This window comes from Rhineura floridana, chromosome 16 (assembly GCF_030035675.1).
Source record: "Rhineura floridana isolate rRhiFlo1 chromosome 16, rRhiFlo1.hap2, whole genome shotgun sequence".
NCBI classification, from domain to species: domain Eukaryota; kingdom Metazoa; phylum Chordata; class Lepidosauria; order Squamata; family Rhineuridae; genus Rhineura; species Rhineura floridana.
In genome coordinates, this window is record NC_084495.1 from 6,618,641 (window position 1) to 6,637,619 (window position 18,979).

An 18,979-nucleotide genomic window follows, 5' to 3' on the forward strand; every position below is an offset into this window, starting at 1 on the left:
GACTGGAAAATCGGGAAAGAAGATGGGCTTTTTTTTGTGTCCCTAGCCAAGAGTAAACAACGGAGGGCTAGATGAAATGTCGTTCTGGTTCAATGTGAGGCAGGTTCACACATTCCGTAGCAGTAAGCTTGATTCTGTCGATCAGCCTTCCCCAAGCTGCTGCCCTCCAGATGTTTTTGATTACAACTCCCATTGGCCCCCGCCAAGGACGGCTGTGCCAGCTGAGGCTGATGGCAGTTGCAGGCTACAACATCTGGAGGGCACCAGCTCTCGGTCTTGAAAAGATGAATTACATCCACCAGAATGTAGCCCGTCACAGCCCTGGCCGTGGCTAATGCTATCATTCCCTCTGTGGAATCTTATACTTGTTGGTTCCTAGGAGCTAATGGGACATGCCAGGTTCAAGACTAGACTGAGTTTTTTTTATTAGTAGGACTCATCTGTAATAGAGAACAGACATTTGTGGAACCTTGAAAGCCATGCCACAACCTTATTTTGGCATGTGTCTAGTACTTGCTGAGGGGTTCAAAGCTGTCAAGCTACTTTGATGCCTAGATGCCTTCGATTTAATAGAACTATTCGTGATAAATAGCATTTATATTCTGCATTTCAAAGCAGTAATCTGCTTATCTCAGTAATTTAGCCTATAGGGCTGGAGAGTATTCTTACAGGTGGGGTGGATGGGTGAAGCTGAAAAAAGGCTGTTGCTTAAAGCTGCCTGTTGTGTCAGGTTTCCTCACACGCGTCACTGTCATTATTAACAAAGGTATCTTGCTGTGTGTTCCTTCCAGCCATCCGATTCTGTGATAGATGCCAGCTCATCAAACCTGACCGCTGCCATCACTGCTCAGTTTGTGCCATGTAAGTTTACCGGGATGGTTGTTGTCACTGGAACTCCCCTCGTGAAGGAGAAAGGTAGCTCTAACAATTCAAGTAGAATGCTGTGAGTGGGCTAGGCTAGGACCTTTCTCTCTGATGAGCTAATAGTTTCCTTGCAGGGTGTTGTGTTATATGGAGGAACATTTTTAAATGTGACCAATCACCCCACCCAGTTAGTGCTGTTCACGCATCTCAGAACAGCAACACTAGCATAACACCTTTGCTAGGGCCAACTAAAAGTTGCAAAGTGTTGAACCATTTATTGTAGCTTCACAATGGTTTATTTTTTAATCAATTTGTTCATAATATCATAGTCCAAATGGACAAGATAAAATGTTAGTTATTGCATCTTATTTACAATAGTAGAACAAGCTATTATTTATTATTTATTTATTTAAAATATTTCTGTCCCGCCCTTCTACCCTACAATAGGGCACTCCAGGCGGTTACAATAAAATTGCACGCATATATAATAAAATACACAATAAAAACACAAACATTATAGTAAATTAAAATGCATAGAATACAATTAAAATATATAAAATGCCTTATGCATAAACATACACACACATATACAAACATGCATATGTGTGTGTGTGTGTGTGTGTATATATATATATATATATATATATATGAGGGAGTGAGAATAAAAGAGCTTTACAAGCCTCTGGAAAACCATCAGGGAGGGAGCAAAGTGGGCTTCTTGGGGCAGGGAATTCCAAAGTCTGGGAGCCACAATTGAAAAGGCTCTCCAAGTCCTCACATATCTGTCCCAGTTTTTGTCCATCATGCATCCCAAAGTGGCATCTGTGTTGTTGTTCCCAGATGGTCTCCCATCCAAATACTGGCCAGACCCACACCTGCTTAGCTTAGCTTCAGAAGGAGGTAGCTTCATGTACCTTCAGGCCATGCCCTGGGACCAGTGGGGGCTCTGGAAATTAAACAGTAGAGCAAAACATATCAGAATCAAGCAGCAGCAGTGGTTTTAATCCTGTTAATTACACTGATCTGAAAAAGCCCACTGAACTCAAGTGGCCTTTGTTGCCCATCTAAAAGGAGGCCATCAAGGACCCCCGTGTGCTTCTCTTGGCCCCACACAAGGAGAGACTGCATGAATGATAGTGGGGGGAACTAAATGAGGGCTTCTGATGCGGACCAGAGTTCTTGGAAGGCAGAGATTTGGGGATTTTTGCAGCGCACTTATAAACGGCATTGCTGAAAAATATAATATGGCTTTGGATAACCTGCAACAAAATAAAGGGGCTACCGTTTCTCCCCCTTAATTGTGTCCTGATCTGTTTTCTTTTTTAAACAGGTGTGTATTAAAAATGGATCATCATTGCCCATGGTGAGTGATGCCCTACTGAGTCTTTTCTTTCTTTCTTAAAAAGGAGGTCTGTTCAGGAGGGCCTTTTTAAATTAATCCATAATGCACCATTATTTTATACAGCCTCTCAGAATGTTCCTGTTCATCCAGGCTTTTTAAGGATTCTCAAGAACAGGATAATGTAATTCTGAGTCTTGCGAGCCCACCCTTCCCATTAAGAACTTAGAATTTGGGTCAGATTTCAGAGAATCTTTGGCTAGTGTGGTGTTTTGTGTATGCCATATCCTGGGCATGCAAATATCTGGAGTGGGTCTAGAATGGTGCACATGTGCAATCTGAGTATGAAATTGGGTATCACCACCTGTATTGGTGAAAAATCATTTATACAACATTTGGTATTGCCCCTGGGAATTTTGACTTGGTATGTTTCTGCTTTGAACTAGGTAGAATGAGGTGATAGAACTAATTTTGGTGAATTTATTCAACTCTCCAGCTCTCTTTCCTTATCCAGAAGCAGGGATGGGTGAGAAATTCGATTCAGTTTGCATTTCAAGCTGAATCTTTCAAATTCACACTTTCCAAAACAATAGAACTGAAACATAGCCGTCCAATTCACAGTTACCCGAATTTTGCAATGCAGCCCTCCAACCAAACAACATTTTACAAAATGCATATATTAGGGGGAAATGTGCATAAAAATGAATATATGAGTGAAAATAACATACAAAAATGCATTATATAATGAGAAACTGCTTGCAAAGATGTGTACGTTGGTCAAAACATCCTACAAAAATGTGTGTGTTAGGAGAAATTCACACTAAAATGCTGGAGCATTTTCATAAGGTTTTTTTTTTAATTGCAAATTGCTGCAGAAATGTAGAGAACTGAATGAGAAACTGAGAGAACCGAAATCGACAAATCTTCCCATCCCTTTCCAGAAGGGAGAATGGAGTTTAATACCAACCACAGGTGTCTAAATCCAGTTCTTCTCCTTTCATACTTGAAAGGTTCAACATCTGAAACACTGCCAATTGTAATTTTCTGTTTATCTTGGCTGCTGGCTTGTATGCTTGTCGTTCGCTTGTTTTATGTTAAAACGAATGCCCAACTATTTGTTCTCAGATCCCGGGGTGGGTTAGAACAATAAATACTTAATAGTAATAATCACAGTAGCAAACTGCTGGCTAGAGAGAGAGGCAGGGAATGTTATTTTCCCAGCAATTAAATATTTTTATTTGTGCAGTGGAAAATACAAATCATAAGTGCTAGTTTGTAGAACAAATTTCCCCAACCTATGCTCTCCAGATATTTTGGACTACAGCTCTCACCAGCCACAGCCAGCATGGCTGTAACGTGCTGGGGGGCTGATGGTAGTTATAATCCAAAACATAGGGAGGGCATCAGGTTTGGGATGGCTATTGTAGAAAAACATCTGTTCCAACAGTTGGTCTACTTTAAGCAAAAACAGAGTAATTCCTATGTCCATTTGCACTTCAGATGAGCAACTGCCCTTAGTTAAATGCATGAATGCAGTGGACTGCTGAACCCAGTATAGTGAGATGGAGTTCCTAATAATTAGTCGAAGGAAAATAGCATTTGAGATTACCTTTTGGTGGCATCTGCTGTGCATCAGGATGAACGGTTTCCCAAAGTGAAAAACTATATGAAATCATTACCCCAGATTTTTCCAGGAAACCAAGATCTCTTGTCTGAACACTCCCCAGTCTGGAGTTCGCACTCCGCAGTCTGGAGATCACACTCCCGGCCAATTCTCTTAGCTGAACTCCCCAGTCTGGAGGGCATTTTAAACCTAGATTGGAACTGAATGTCTGTGGTACCCTAGGAATAAGGAGCTTGAGCTGTGTTGTCTCTTAGGACTTTGACCTTAAGAAGCAGGTGACTTGTGTTTTTGATAGGAGCACTGAGGTTGGAATACACAAGTAAATGAGGCTGAGAATATGCCTATGAGCTGGGCTTGCCAGGGGCTATTCACCGAGTAGATGGTACTCTGCAATTATGCTCCATCAAGGAGATGAGAGCCCTTTGCTTCGCTCCTGGCACTGTTATGCTGAACCTGCCTTGACCATTTCTTTTTTATCCTTTGCTCTCCAGGGTGAACAACTGCATTGGATTTTCTAACTACAAATTCTTCCTACTGTTTTTAGCGTATTCTCTGTTGTACTGCATGTATATTGCTTCAACGGTCTTCAAGTATTTCATCAAGTACTGGACAGTAAGTTTTGGAACGAACTACTTTCTATGTATTCCCTACGCTGGGTTTTCAAACACACTGGATTCTAATATGAAAGCGGTGGGTGTAGCTCAGTGGTAAAGCACATTCGTCCATACAGAGGGATCCAGATGCCATCTCAGAGCGGGCAACCCTGTGCTAGGTGAACCAGTGGTCTAACTGGGTATATGAAGCCAAAACCAAGTGGTGTTGCAAATAAGTACAAGTAACGCCTACTAGCCCACAGAAGGTTTACTAGCCTATTCACATATAGGGCAGCCTGAGTAAACGAGGCAAGCCTTAGTAATTTTTTTTAATGTGAACCGAGCATATGCTCACAGGGGGTAACTAAAAATATATTTTGCAGCAGAAATAGGCTTCTTTCCTGGGACTGAAGCGGGTTTGCTTGCTATGGAAGCATTGAGCTCTTGCAAGCATGTATGTCTCCCTTACATTTACAAATGAATACATAAAGCTGCCCCCCTTATATGGAGTCTGATCACTGGTGCATCTAGCTCAGCGCTGACTAGCAGCAACTGTTTGCCTCATCTGTCTTTCTTTTGTGGCTTGGCTATTTCTGTGCCGATCAGGCTGAGATTGTTGGGGCCAGTAAAGATTCTCATTGCTTTGAATGTAGTGCCAGGTCATTGTTTTTTGCTGTTTGTTAGTCATGAAATTTTACACTCTATTTGTAACTGTTTTATAGTACTTGCTGAGCATAAGACAATGACTAAATAAAAATACATCATCAATAATAAAAACAACTCTCCACAGCTCTTTCACTACCAGATCTGCATGACTGATAATAAAGGTGCATGAAGTTTTATTATGGTCTAGTTCACACTGGTCTGCAAGCTTCACTCTGTTGGTCTATGGCATATCTGTGAAGAATGGCTGGAGCAGTGGCTGTGAACACCAGGCACAGCAGTGTCTCCATCCTTCTAAGAACCTGGTAGTCCACCCGGAAGATGAGCAGAATGCACCAGAGTGATGGGAAAGGAGTAGGGATGGGATCCGTTGGCTGGTGCCAGTTGAAAAGCATTCTATCAAGCTAACAGGCCGGCATTGATTCTGTATCCGCTAGGTGCTGCTTTTACTGATCTGAGGTGTTTTTTTCACTTTGACAAAAATATCAATATTAATATCAGTATTTTAAAAGGAAAAGGAAATATTGGTATTTTGAAGGAAATAATATTTCCTTTTAAAATATCGGTATTTTTAAAGGAAATATTGAAAAATTACCTTTCTTACAATCAATGTTTAAGAGGTGGATTTTTTTTAAAAAAAAAAACTGTTTTCAAAAATAGTCCCAGAAATTTGCTACATAAAAATCTGATCTGCAATGATAGCGAATAAACGTATTAATGGAAAATTCAGTACCAAATCCAGATTGGGCTGAATTCTAGCACATCCCTAGAAGGAGGCACTTGAAAGGAGCGGAGAAGATTAGGAGCACAGAAGACTGAACAAGAGGAAGCAACTTAAAAAGAGTGGAGAGAATCAGGAGCTGGAAAGGCAGAGCGAGAGGCACACCCATCCCGTTAAATATTCACATTGACCTTTAATTTCATTCTTGTTGCTGCTTTTATTTCCTATATATTGTGTGTGTTTTCTTGTATTAGAGTTTTAATTCCATAGATACAGTAGATAAGAAATAAAAGAAGTGATTTTGGAATTCAAATTGTAGTACATACAGTGTATAGGAAATAAAAAAGCAATATAAATACAATTCAGAATCATACATCCTCTAGCACAGTGCATTGCAATTGCTACAACAGACAGGGAAAAAATCAAGTGGTCCTCCAAGAACCTCTTGCAATTTTCAAATAGTCTGTGGGGGAAAAGGTTTGGGAGCTGTTGGTCTGTTTTTTCCAGCTTCTGCTCACCCTGTTTTGCTTCCCTTTTCTTTGCAGATGGAACTGACCAATGGCCGCTCCAAGTTCCATATCCTTTTCCTTCTTTTTGTGGCAATCATGTTTTTTGTTAGCCTCCTGTTCCTCTTTGGCTACCACTGCTGGCTCGTCAGTCGAAACAGGTCTACATTGGGTAAGCTATTTCACCTACTCCACATTGGTTTTTGGTTAGGAGCAGAGGGGCGTGGAGAGGGTTTGAAAGGACTGGTTTGTGCCAGAAAATGTTCTGTGCCTATCCAGACAGACATGAGATGTGGAGAGTGTGATGCCTGTAGATCAAAATCACACTTTTCCACTTGACAGATGTCCATTATCCAAATCCCTAAGAATGGCAGCCAAATTCCTACACTGGCATCCTCCCATGTGAGAACTTCAGCTGAGGCTGTAGGCTGAATGGGTGTCCATTAGAGCAGGGGGTGGGCTGACCTCGGGCTTGTCAGATCTACTCCATTTTTTACTGTCGCCCCAAGATCTGCTAGCCAAAGCCAAGTGTAAAGAGATAGCCAGAATTAAAGAATAGGATGCCTTTGAACTAAGGGTGGTTGAAAAAATTGATTTAGTTCACATTTGACACTGATTCTATCAAATTCATACTTTCTGAAACAATTTGAGAACTGAGGTGCAGCCATCCTTCAAACTTTGCACTTATGCAAATTTTGCAACGCAGTTCTCCACCCAAACAATGTTTACAAAAATACATATGTTCAGGGAAAGTGTGCATAAAAATGAATATATTCGTGAAAATAACAAAAAAGGGTTTTCTGTATATTAGGGGAAATTTATTTATTTATTTAATTTAATTTATATACCACCCTAAGCCAAAAAGGCTCTCTGGGCGGTGTACATAAAAGATAAAACAAGCAAAATATATAAATACAGTAAATATAACAGAATCAAAAATCAAAACAACAAACAACAAAAACCAAGCAACATCAAAATATAACAATAATAAGATACTGTTTAAAATACACGATAAAAACAATTATTAAGATACATTTTAAAATGCCTGGGAGAATAAAAAGGTTTTCACCTGGCGCCGGAAAGATAGCAGCGTTGGCGCCAGACGTACCTCATTGGGGAGACTATTCCACAATTCGGGGGCCACCACCGAGAAGGCCCTAGTTCTGGTCACCACCCTCCGAGCTTCTCGATGGGATGGCACTCGGAGGAGGGCCTTAGATGTTGAGCGCAGTGTACGGGTAGTTTCATATTGGGAGAGGCGCTCCACCAGGTATTGTGGTCCCATGCCGTGTAGGGCTTTATAGGTCAAAACCAGCACTTTGAATTTAGCCCGGAAACAAATAAGAAGCCAGTGCAGACGGGCCAGACCTTCTGGTCCGCGTCAGTAGTCTGGCCGCTGCATTCTGGACTATCTGTAGTTTCCGAACTATCTTCAAGGGCAGCCCAACGTAGAGCGCATTGCAGTAGTCCAACCTAGAAGTTACCAGAGCGTGAACAACTGAGGCGAGGTCATCACTGTCCAGATAGGGACGTAGCTGGGCTACCAGTCGAAGATGGTAACAAGCGTTCCGTGCCACCGAGGCCCCCTGGGCCTCGAGAGACAAGGAAGGATCGAAAAGAACTCCCAAGCTACGAACCTGTTCCTTCAAGGGGAGTGTAACCCCATCAAAAACAGGATGAACATCCTCCATCTGGGCAGTGAAGGCACTCACCAACAGCGTCTCGGTCTTGTCTGGATTGAGCTTCAGTTTGTTAGCCACCATTCAGTCCATTATCGCGGTCAGGCAACGGTTTAGCACGTTAACAGCCTCACCTGAAGAGGATGAAAAGGAGAAATAGAGTTGCGTGTCATCAGCATACCGATGACAACGCACCCCAAAACTCCTCATGCGGCTGCATGTAGATGTTGAAAAGCATGGGGGACAGTACCGATCCCTGCGGGACTCCACAATGGAGAGTCCAGGGTGTCGAGCAGTGTTCCCCAAGCACTACCTTCTGGTGACGACCCACCAAGTAGGAGCGGAGCCACTGCCAAGCAGTACCCCCGACTCCCAACTCCGTGAGTCTCCCCAGAAGGATACCATGGTCGATGGTATCAAAAGCAGCTGAGAGATCAAGGAGAATCAACAGAGTCACACTCCCCCTGTCCCTCTCCCGACAAAGGTCATCATACAGGGCGACCAAGGCTGTTTCGGTGCCAAAACCGGACCTAAAACCGGATTGAAATGGATCAAGATAATCAGTGTCATCCAAGAGCCCCTGGAGCTGGCCGGCAACCACCCGTTCCAGAACCTTGCCCAGGAACGGAACATTCGCCACAGGTCTATAGTTGTTCAGGTTATCTGGGTCCAAAGAGGATTTCTTCAGGAGCGGTCTCACCACCACCTCTTTTAGGCAGTCAGGGACCACTCCCTCTCTTAAAGAGGCATTTATTACCTCCTTGGCCCAGCCGGCGGTTCCGGTCCTGCCAGCTTTCACCAGCCAAGAGGGGCAAGGATCTAGAACAGACGTGGTCGCCCGCACCAGTCCAAGGATCTTGTCAACATCCTCGAGCTGCACTGACTGAAACTCATCCAATAAATGAGGACAAGACCGTGATCTGGATGCTTCATTAGGACCAACTGCTATAATATTGGAGTCTAAGTCCCGACGAATGCATGCGATCTTATCTTGGAAGTGCCTGGCGAACTCTTCACAGCGGGCTACAAATGAGTCTATAATATCCCGAGGGCCAGAATGTAAAAGCCCTCGTACAGTTTTAAAGAGCTCCACTGGGCGGTAAAGAGATGCCTTAATTGTGGCAGCAAAATATCTCTTTTTTGCTGCCCTCACCACTACTATATACCGCTTAGAACAGGCACTTACCAAGGCATAATTGCATTCGTCGGGAGTTCGCCTCCATCTGCACTCCAGCCTCCTCCTCTCTTGCTTCATCACTCTCAGCTCCACGGTATACCATGGAGCTGTATGAGCTCTACATAGGAGGGGACGCATGGGAGTGATCGTGCTTGCAAAAATATGTACCTTAGTCAAAACTTCATACAAAAATGGATTATTAGGAGAAATTCACACTAAAATGCTTTAGAATTTTTGTGAGGATCTTTTTTAAAATTGCAAATTGCTGTAGAAATGTGGAGACTTGAATTTAAGACTGGAAAACTGGAGAAAACCAAAATTCACAGATCTTTCCATCCCTACTCTGAATAAAATTTCACCCTAAGAACTGAACTGAGTTCATAGTCCTTTCATATAAAAGTCTGTTCCCAGTTAATGCAAGCTTTCTTTATTTCAAGCAGCTGAATTTAGCTGGGAAAAGGCTTTTCGTTGTCATTGTTGGGAGTCAGAAACTGTTGCTGAACTACTGCAGATTGCCCAGAGATCTACCAGTAGATCCCAAACTACAGTCTGACCATCCCTTCATTAGTGGTCCTTTATGGTAGTGGCACCTAGGCTTTTATTTATATTTTATTTTATTTACTTTAAATCCCACCCTTCATTTTTAAAGAAGAAAGGCTTCCAGAGTGGCTTACAAATCGCTACAAACAAGACAGTCCCTTCTGTCAGACATACAATATAAAAAATACATGACACAAAAAGAAAATGAATTGGAAGGGAGGAAGAAATAAGTAAACTCAGATGCAAATTCTTCATTATGAGCTATTCTAATGACAAACTGAGGTGGACTAGTTCAAGGGAAGGAGGAGCTAAAGGTGGTCTTTCGACTCTGTCGCCCCAGAACAGGAGGGCACCAGGTGGGAGATGGCTGCTTTTGAGCAGGCAGAAACCACTCCCATTTGGGGGTGGCGCCCCCTTTTCACTTCCAGCTACCAAGTTCAGTATTAGAAAGAATGGTGATAAATCAATTTTCACACTTTTGCGTTTTCCTGCAGAGGCTTTTTCAGCTCCAGTGTTTCCTAATGGCCCTGACAAAAATGGGTTTAATCTTGGCTTTGTAAAAAATCTTCAGCAAGTGTTCGGAGAGGAAAAGAGACTCTGGCTCCTTCCTGTGGTATCCAGGTGAGTGGACTGCTTGCAAGCAGAAAATGGAAATGGGCTGCCTTCAAGTCAATTCCGACTTACGGCGACCCTACGAATAGGGTTTTCATGGTAAGCGGTATTCAGAGGGGGTTTACCATTGCCTTCCTCTGAGGCTGAGAGGCAGTGACTGGCCCAAGGTCACCCAGTGAGCTCCATGGCTGTGTGGGGATTCGAACCCTGGTCTCCCAGGTCCTAGTCCAGCACCTTAACCACTACACCACACTGAACATGGGCTCAAATCAGGAGCGCAAGATCTCCTAATCATTCCTGGGGTGCAGGGAAGGTCTGGATCCAAGACTGAGTTTTGCGAAAAGTTTCCAGGTAAAAGTAGAAAAAAAGAATCTGCTTTATTGTATTGTATTCTATTTTGCCTCTTCTTCAGTGGAATAGAGCCCAGTTCCCTTGCCAATGTGCTGCTTTTGTCTCCACAGTCAAGGTGACGGGCATTTTTTCCCAACAAGAACGTTGAGCGAAGCGAGGAATCCGCTGCTAGCGAGTGAAGAGCAATGGGAAGAAGATGGCTTGGATGATGACTGCCGTGGTAAGGATGGGAAGTGTGCATGGAGCTTGTGCATTGATCCTGGGGGAGTCACTGTGTTAGTTTGTTGCAACAACAGAGTCTTGCAGCATCTTCAAGACTGGCACAATTGTTGCGGCATGAATCTGTTTCACAAGGTTCTTGGATGGTGAAAATGATAGACATATGAATGAATGGTTTATTGCGGTCGAAGACCAGCGTGTCAGAACAGAATAAAAATAAACACATTACATCTCAGAGAAGCAGTACAAAACAACATATACACAGCTGCTAGCGCTAGTTCATTAGCTCAGATTAAAACCATCTCTCAAATATTAAAATTAGAGTGCTAGTAAAGCTTTGCGAAATTTGATGGCTGCAGCACAAAACCCCGCCACTTTGGAAGAGACACGGGAATCAATAACTGCTAAAAGATAATTCACATAATACTCTGCATCCCTACCCGGGAGTCTTCGTAGGATGGGGGTGATAAGCAAACATCTAAGGTCATCATAAAAAGAACAATCTAGTAAAACATGTCTTATATTTTCAATGACGCCAGCTCCACAGGGGCAAAGACGTTCTGCAACTGGAATTTTTCGATACCTGCCCTCTAATAGGGCAGATGGCAGAACATTATGCTTAGCCAGAGTAAAAGCTTTCCTGATCCTGGGGGTATCCAAATAGGCCAGATGTTGCGCCAGGGTAAAAGGCTTTGCGCAACAATTAAAACCAGGGTAAGAATGAACAAAAACCAGGTGGTTTTGGAATTCCATATCTAAAATTCTCTGGGTAATGCACAACTTCGCTTGGAGGAAACCTGCCGCCAAAAGAATGGGAGTAGTGTAACCTAATCGTGAAAGTTTCGTGTCTAAAGATTTCTTCCATTTTGAATGGAAGACGTCGGATAGGACCAGAGGGGCCAGACTGACTGGGAGTAGCATTAATTTTAACCAGTATTTGAACTTAAGAATCCAAATACGCGCCTCAGTTGTGGGAAGGCCGGCTTCAAGGCGTAAAATGGCATTGGGGACACAAGGGGGAGTACCCAATATACTCCTAAGAAACTTAGTTTGGATGGTTTCAAAAGAGGAGTGATTGCCATAATTACTTGTCTGAGCACCATATAATAGTTGGGAGATAACTTTGGTTGTAAATACTTGTATGGCAGAAGGTACATGTTGTCCCCCTTTCGTATAATAGAAAGAGAGGAAAGCCTTAGAACTCATCTGGGCGTTGGCCAAGGCGTTCTTTGCCTGTACGTGCCACGCTCCAGAAGAGTGTAAGGTTATCCCCAGGTATCTATATGAGGGCACTTGGTCTAATACGGTCCCATTTAAACACCACCGGCGTTTTCTCCGCTTCCTGGAGAACACCACGACCTTGGACTTATCATAGTTGATGACCAACGACTCGTTGTTACAGTAGCTAGCCAAAGCTTTAAGCAACCGTTGGAGCCCTGTGCAAGTAAGAGATATCAGCATAGCATCATCGGCATAGGGAAGAGTAGATATAGGCCTATTTGAAAGAGTAGGACAATGCGAGGGGACCTCCAACAAGCTTTTGATTAAGGAGTTAATGTAGAAATTAAAGAGCGTGGGGGCCAAAACACAACCCTGTTTAACTACTTTGACAGAGGTGATTGGCCTAGACAAGCTGCCTGCACTATCGCATCTAATACGGACTTGGGTGTCCTGATATAAACAACGTATGAGTGCTAGTAAACGTCTATTGATGTTGGCAGACTCCAGTTTAGCCCAGAGCCTGTCTCTTGGTATGAGATCGAAGGCGGACTTAAAATCTATGAAGGCAGCATACAACACCCCACCCGGTTTGTTCGAATATTTTTCTATAAGATGTTGAAGGACGAGAACGTGATCAATAGTTGATTGATTCTCTCTAAAACCAGCTTGTTCCTCAAGAATATTTTCCTGCTCCAGCCAGCTGTGTAATTTTATAAGTAGATGTCTTGCATATAACTTGCTGACAAGACTCAGCAGGCTAATAGGCCTATAATTTGATGGGTCTGCCCGGCTTCCTTTTTTAAAAATGGGAACAATAATGGCTAGGCCCCAATCCTCTGGAATACAGGCTGTTTGATCTATGCTCGTGAATAGAGCTGCCAGGATCGGAGCCCACCACTCAGGGTCAGATTTAAATGCTTCTGCAGGGATATTATCAGACCCAGGGGCTTTACCCATCTTCAAGCTAGCTATTAACGAGATAACTTCCTTCACCGAAACGGGTGGCCAGTTAGGGAGATCCTTTAGAGGGATCTCAATGTGACTGGCCATAGTTTGACCCCTAGAATAGATATTGTGAAAATGCAACTCCCAAGCGGTCACAGAAATGTAATAATCGAGGTTAACAATGGACTTTGGCCAACCCCTGGCCACAAGCTTCCAAAAAGCGGATGAATCCTTGGCCCTTGAAGCTGTAAGCAGGTGCTGCCACTGCTGGGCCTGCGCTGCTCTTTTCCCCCGCCTAATTAAACATTTGTAACTATTCATATGAATAAAGTAGGGTGAGGAGGGGGCCTTTGACACAAAGTGGGATTTTTAAAATGAATAAGATTGACTAAAAACAGATACCACAAATTACTATTATTTCAATTTGTATACTGCTTTTCCACATAAATAAGTCCAAAGTGGCTCACGACGCAACAGCCAAAGTACGCATCAATACATTGTTACTAGGGATGGGATCCACATTTCGGTGCTGGTTCAATTTTCACTCCGTCAAACTTCCTTCTGGTACCGCTTCATAAGAAATCAATGTTTGCTAGTTGTGATAAATGCTGCTTCGGGGGGGTTTCCGGCAAAATATTTTTTAAAATACTGTCTTTTCATCGATTTTTTTTTAAAAAAATCTATATTTTCCTCAGAATACCAATATAAATATTTTGAGGAAAATATCAGTATTAATTTTGATATTTTGAGGAAAATATCGATAGTAATATCAATATTATTGAAGCATTTTTTAAAAAAAATCTGTTTCAGCCACACAAAACCGCTAGAAAAAAACCTGATCCATGAAGACAAAACAAAAGGAAATAAATAGGAAATCCGGTGTCAAATTAGAATTTTGTGAAATTCAAGCACATCCCTAATTGTTACAACAGTCTAATACAGATTTATTGCAAAACATTATTTATTAAATTTCTATCCTGTCCATTAAATGTATATCCATATAAATTTAAATTTATATCCATAATATGGCAATCCAGATTGTTTATTTGGATTGCCATATTATGTTTTAATAAATCATTATCATCATCATCATCCTTTCACTTTGATAATACCAACATTGTAACATTTTAAATTCATTATAAAATAGACAGATCATTAAAACTTGCATCAGTTGATATAATTTATGTTAAGATATGTAAACCAAAGCCTGATATGATAAACTCTCGGGTGCAGACAGGTATCAACTGTGATGCACAACCAGGAAAGGGCAACCAGATTTCTTACAGCCTGCAGCAGCAGATGATCTCTCACATGCTGCCTCCCCCCCCCCAATAATCTGGTTCAGCTCTTAAAGGTTCTGTCAGCAACAACAGAGGCATTGCAGGGGAGAGGTTGATGTTCAGTCTCTCTCCTCCAGCCCTCCGGATATTCCTGCTACTTCTGAATCAATCAGAAAAGGCGTTTTAGTCACTAAAGTTAACAAACCCATACTATTGCTGTCATTCTGTAAGCAGCTTAAAACAAGTTACAATTTTAAATTGTTGAAGCCCGCCTTGGGACCTGATGGTGAAGGGCAGCTAATAAATTGGATAATAATAAATGATGAAATGAAATAATATATAGCTCTGTGAATTAAGAGCAACTATGAAGCTGTCCCAGCTGTCTGGGAAGATTTGGGCAATCTATGTTTCCCCCCCTCTGATCCAGGAGTCAGGGCTCAGAGTTAGGCCTCCTCTTGTAGATCCCCAATTACGGGAGGGCTACATTACTGGGGGCCCAGATTTCCCTTCTCCAGACTTCCTGTTTCTCTCCACTCGGACAAGAGTCCCTGCCGGGGATGCAGCTGGGGAGGGCCAGGTGGCACTCTCTTCTTGGTCTCTTGGTCTGGGTAGCCCCCCGTGCCCCTTGTTCATGGTCAGTGTATGGAGTGGACAGGCCTTGCAGGGAGGAGGCCTGCCTCCCACCTTCTTTCCTGACCCTATTTGACCCTGAGCCCTTGTGGCCCACGTGCTGCCTTCCTATGGGGCTGTCCCAGTTTGAGCCCTTCCAGCTGCAGCCGTACTGGCAGGCCAGGCAACATAACTGGAAGAGGGATTTAGAAGTGGCTAGCAGGCTGAGGCACTTGCTCTGCTTCCAATATGGCCAACTCTCAACACGCATTGAGAGAATGCCCCAGAATTTTTGGTTGTCCCAGAGTTCCCTCTGAACTCGCATGCAGGATGTCCCTGTCCAAGAGAGCAAAGAGCTTTGAGAGGGCCCTGAGCGTCAAACCTCTGACACCTTGCCAGATATTTTGCATGTGCTTTAAAAGAGTAAGCCTCAAACTGCTGGTGAGTCCTCTGGTGCCAGTTTAATTTGTTACTGACTTTGTGCGAGTCTTGTCACGGAACTCGGAAAGGCATCCAACTTTCTCTTTTTCTGCTGCTGATTGAACCACCAGTCTGTCTCTCAGTACATGCAGAAATAAACAAATAAGCAAACAAACCCAACCTACCACGGTTTTTGCTTTAGGCAAAATCAGTTCATCCAAAGAGTATCTAAATGCTCTCACCCCTGTTCCTCTACCAGCATATCCAGTAAAGCCAGTCAAGGGAGCTGCAGAACTGGTCAAGTCGTCTTGCAAAAACTCCTCAGTGTCCTAGAAACCCTAGAAAGGGATTGAAGTGAAACTCCCTCTCCCTTTCTGACAATGCATTCCTTCCACTCTCTGCTTGTCTGCGTTTGCATTGACATTGTTCTGTGCTAAAACATGCTCTGAAGGATGCTTCACTGCAAAATTTAATAAGCCGCCTTGCGCAAGACTTGCACTTCAAGTGCCAGCACTGCTAGGGAAATGTACTCTCTGGGGTCTCAGAAAAAATGTTGCAGTGGCTTCCTTCAGCGTTGGCTCTGAGTGGCTTTTGTGCTCCTGGCTTTGGGCAACATCTCCTGATGTTGCACCATATCGATTGCAGAAGAAGAAATCCATTCCACGCAGGTGTCTGCCTATGAGAGAAAGAGAAAATGTTCTTAGATTACAGTGCAGTATACATACATATCTACTCAGAATTAAGTCTTCTTGCATTCAGCGGCGTTAACTCCAAGTAAGACGGTGTGGGGTTGCAGCCTTAGTCACTTTTAAAACATCTGTTTTTATTGAAAATATTTGCCCAGTAACTGTTAACAGATAAAAATACAATTCCAACATAATGAAATAGAACGCAATGCAAAGCCTCCTATCAGGCTCACAGTTTTAACAGAACCAGCAATAATAAATCCACATCCAGCCCAAAGATAAAACACAGACATTTTCACAAGGCCATCAGCCCAAAGGAACTCAATAGCAGCACAGAGAATCACCCATGAATAAGCCAGTGAAAATAAGTGGGTCTTCAAGGCCTTTGTCCTGGCCAATCCTGTTGGAATCAGACTCAGACTTGCCGGTGTATTTTTCTCCTGTGCTTTTAATGAGAAACTTCAGTTTAGAGTGCTTTATGGGTCAGCTTACAGGCCAGACAAGGTTCTGCTTCTCTGCACAGCATCACTGGGCATCGCTACTCTGACTCTGGCGCAGCAATTAGGTGCACCTCTTACAACCCTTAAGTAGATTTGGGTGGGCTCTTTCTGCTTGTGTGAGGAAGGTGTCACAGGACAAAAATGCACGCTAACGTGAGCGCTCCTCCTAGGTGGGAAAGTGGGGGACAGCTGAGCCTGCCGGCGCAGTTGTCTGCGTGTCTGGGGCGATGGGAGCGCCACCGCCTCATCAAGATCCTCCTCCTCTAGAGGAGGTGCACATGGTGGCAGCACCTTGGGAGAAGAGGGGGGTTGAGGGGAGGAGAAGGGACGGGCTCCTGATCAGCCATCCCTGAGCTGTCCCTGTCAAAAGTACTGAAGCCTCCTGCCCTAGCACTTCCTGGTTGCCAGCTGCTAGGACCCTCCGCCGGGTCCCATTCTGTGTCTTCGCCTTCTTCTTCATCACTCCAGGACCACTCCGTGGAGCTCTTGACAGCCTTTCTGAAGACCTGTTGTTAGCAGGCAATGAATTCCAAAGTCATTGGGCCACCTTGGAGGGATGCCTCCCTCTTGTGCCTGCCGCTTTCACTGAACTAGTGTCAGGAATAGAGGTGGTCCTTCACTTAACTGGGACCCAAACCATTTAAGGCTTGAAAGACTAAAACCAACACCATGATTCTTTCTTCTAGGAAAATCTTACAAAGGTGCTTCCTATCTTTCAAGCAGTCACCTGGATACAGGAGCCCCTTTAGTTGTATTGGTTTGGTTTGTGCTAATTCAAGTCTGACATGCAAAGGAGGTCTTCTAGGTCTCTTCTGCAGTAGATTACTCCTGGGTACCGTGAGTTTGAGCCTGGCTTATTTAACTAACCACTGTTTGTTGTAAGCCAGGATTCCTCGTTTACACATAATACTAGGCTGAGATTCTTTTAAATGGAAAATAAACTCAGCAGAAGTAATCCACCACTTCACTTGGGCTCACTGAGACTCCACATAGCATTAAACCACGGATGGGGAACTTGTGGCCCTCGCCGTGATGTTAGACTCCATCAGCCCTTGAGGCTGGGCCTGGCAACCAAGAGGTCTTCTGTATCTTTAAAAGTTGTGCAGGGAGAAGGGAGAATTCCACCTCTGGTTTTTCTCATTACAGAGTTGCAAGAACACCTGCACTTGGCTGACTTTCTTTTCTCCTAAAGATACTGGATCAGTCTCAGGGATTGAACCTGGCAACCCTATTTCAGCATGCTGCACATTCAGTTTAAACCATTGTTTATTTGAACTATGATTTAATGTGCTGAGTGGAACCAAGTCAGTGTCTGCTGCCGTCTCCCACCGTTCATCTCAAGAATCTGTAACTAAATGCAGACTCCATCCATGGCTCCAACATAGGCCTGTTTTGCACAGTATTTTGCCCTGTTGTGGACTACCTAATCTCCTGACTGCTTTCAAACTGGAATATATTTCATAATTCATTGACGGTCATTGAAGCCAATGTTAGAAGGGTGGAATAGTGCCAATAAATAAAGTGGTCTCAGAGTGGAAGTCAGGAGGGTAACCCTGGACCAGAATGATAGCCTGGAGTGACCTTTTATTGTAGTTGTGTTTTGCAGCATTCAGATTTGTCTTTAGGAATCCCTTTTCTTTGGTGTAACTGTTTATGCTTTACAAACTAGATTACCACCAAGGAACTTCCCTTTCTGTGGAAATGGAGACGTAGCGTTTTTGCAAGGCCAATGGTATAAAACTCACTCTCTCAGGTAAGCTTTTTATCCTCTGGTTTTTCAGACAACCATAGTGCCATCTCCTTTGATTTGTTTTGTAAGTGCTTCATACATTTATTTATTTATTTATTTGTTTATTTATTTATATTGCTCTTCCTCCCAGCAGGAGCCCAGGGCAGCAATTGACCTGGATCTGTTGGGAGTGATGGTATGTTCGCACAATCTGGGTTCTTCAGGCTGCTGCTCACAGACCCAAGATCCTCCTTTTATGAAAGGACGGGCATGTAAACAAGCTTTCTGACAAGAGTTTTGGTCAGCTTCTATCAAAGCATTTTGTTGGCAAGGAAGACCATGGATTGGAGCCAGGGGTGCCCTTTGTTTACAGAAAGGCTGTTTTACACCTTTTATTAGAGTAGGGGTGGATAATTCTCAGTTTGGGGGCCTGATCCCTGCCCCTTAAAAAATGTTAGCTGCCCCTGCAGCAGAGCATTGTGTGAAAAATGTGCAGCAAAATCGAAAGCTTGAGCAACCTGTTGTGCAGCATGAGAACTGCTACAGAATTTGCTATAGTATTGTGTGAACTCTTGCACATGCGTGTGTGGGCCAGTGTGACTGATAGTGACTATTTTTCTTCCTCTCTTGGTGTTTTAGATCCACCTCAAGAAATAATTTCCTGTTTTTCTTCATCCATTTATATCCTGGTCTGGAATAAT

At 43.3% G+C, this 18,979-nt stretch overlaps 1 protein-coding gene across 1 annotated transcript in view; it reads left to right on the plus strand.

The window, feature by feature from the left end:
- ZDHHC15 (zinc finger DHHC-type palmitoyltransferase 15) overlaps positions 1-18,979 on the plus strand; it is a 42,538-nt gene that overhangs the window by 17,279 nt on the left and 6,280 nt on the right. The window contains exons 5-11 of the mRNA XM_061598307.1: positions 792-861; positions 2,195-2,227; positions 4,319-4,439; positions 6,350-6,482; positions 10,201-10,327; positions 10,780-10,889; positions 18,219-18,302. Coding sequence (XP_061454291.1) covers positions 792-861; positions 2,195-2,227; positions 4,319-4,439; positions 6,350-6,482; positions 10,201-10,327; positions 10,780-10,889; positions 18,219-18,262 — 638 coding nt within the window. The 3' untranslated portion in view covers positions 18,263-18,302. The remainder of the gene's footprint in view (positions 1-791; positions 862-2,194; positions 2,228-4,318; positions 4,440-6,349; positions 6,483-10,200; positions 10,328-10,779; positions 10,890-18,218; positions 18,303-18,979) is intronic.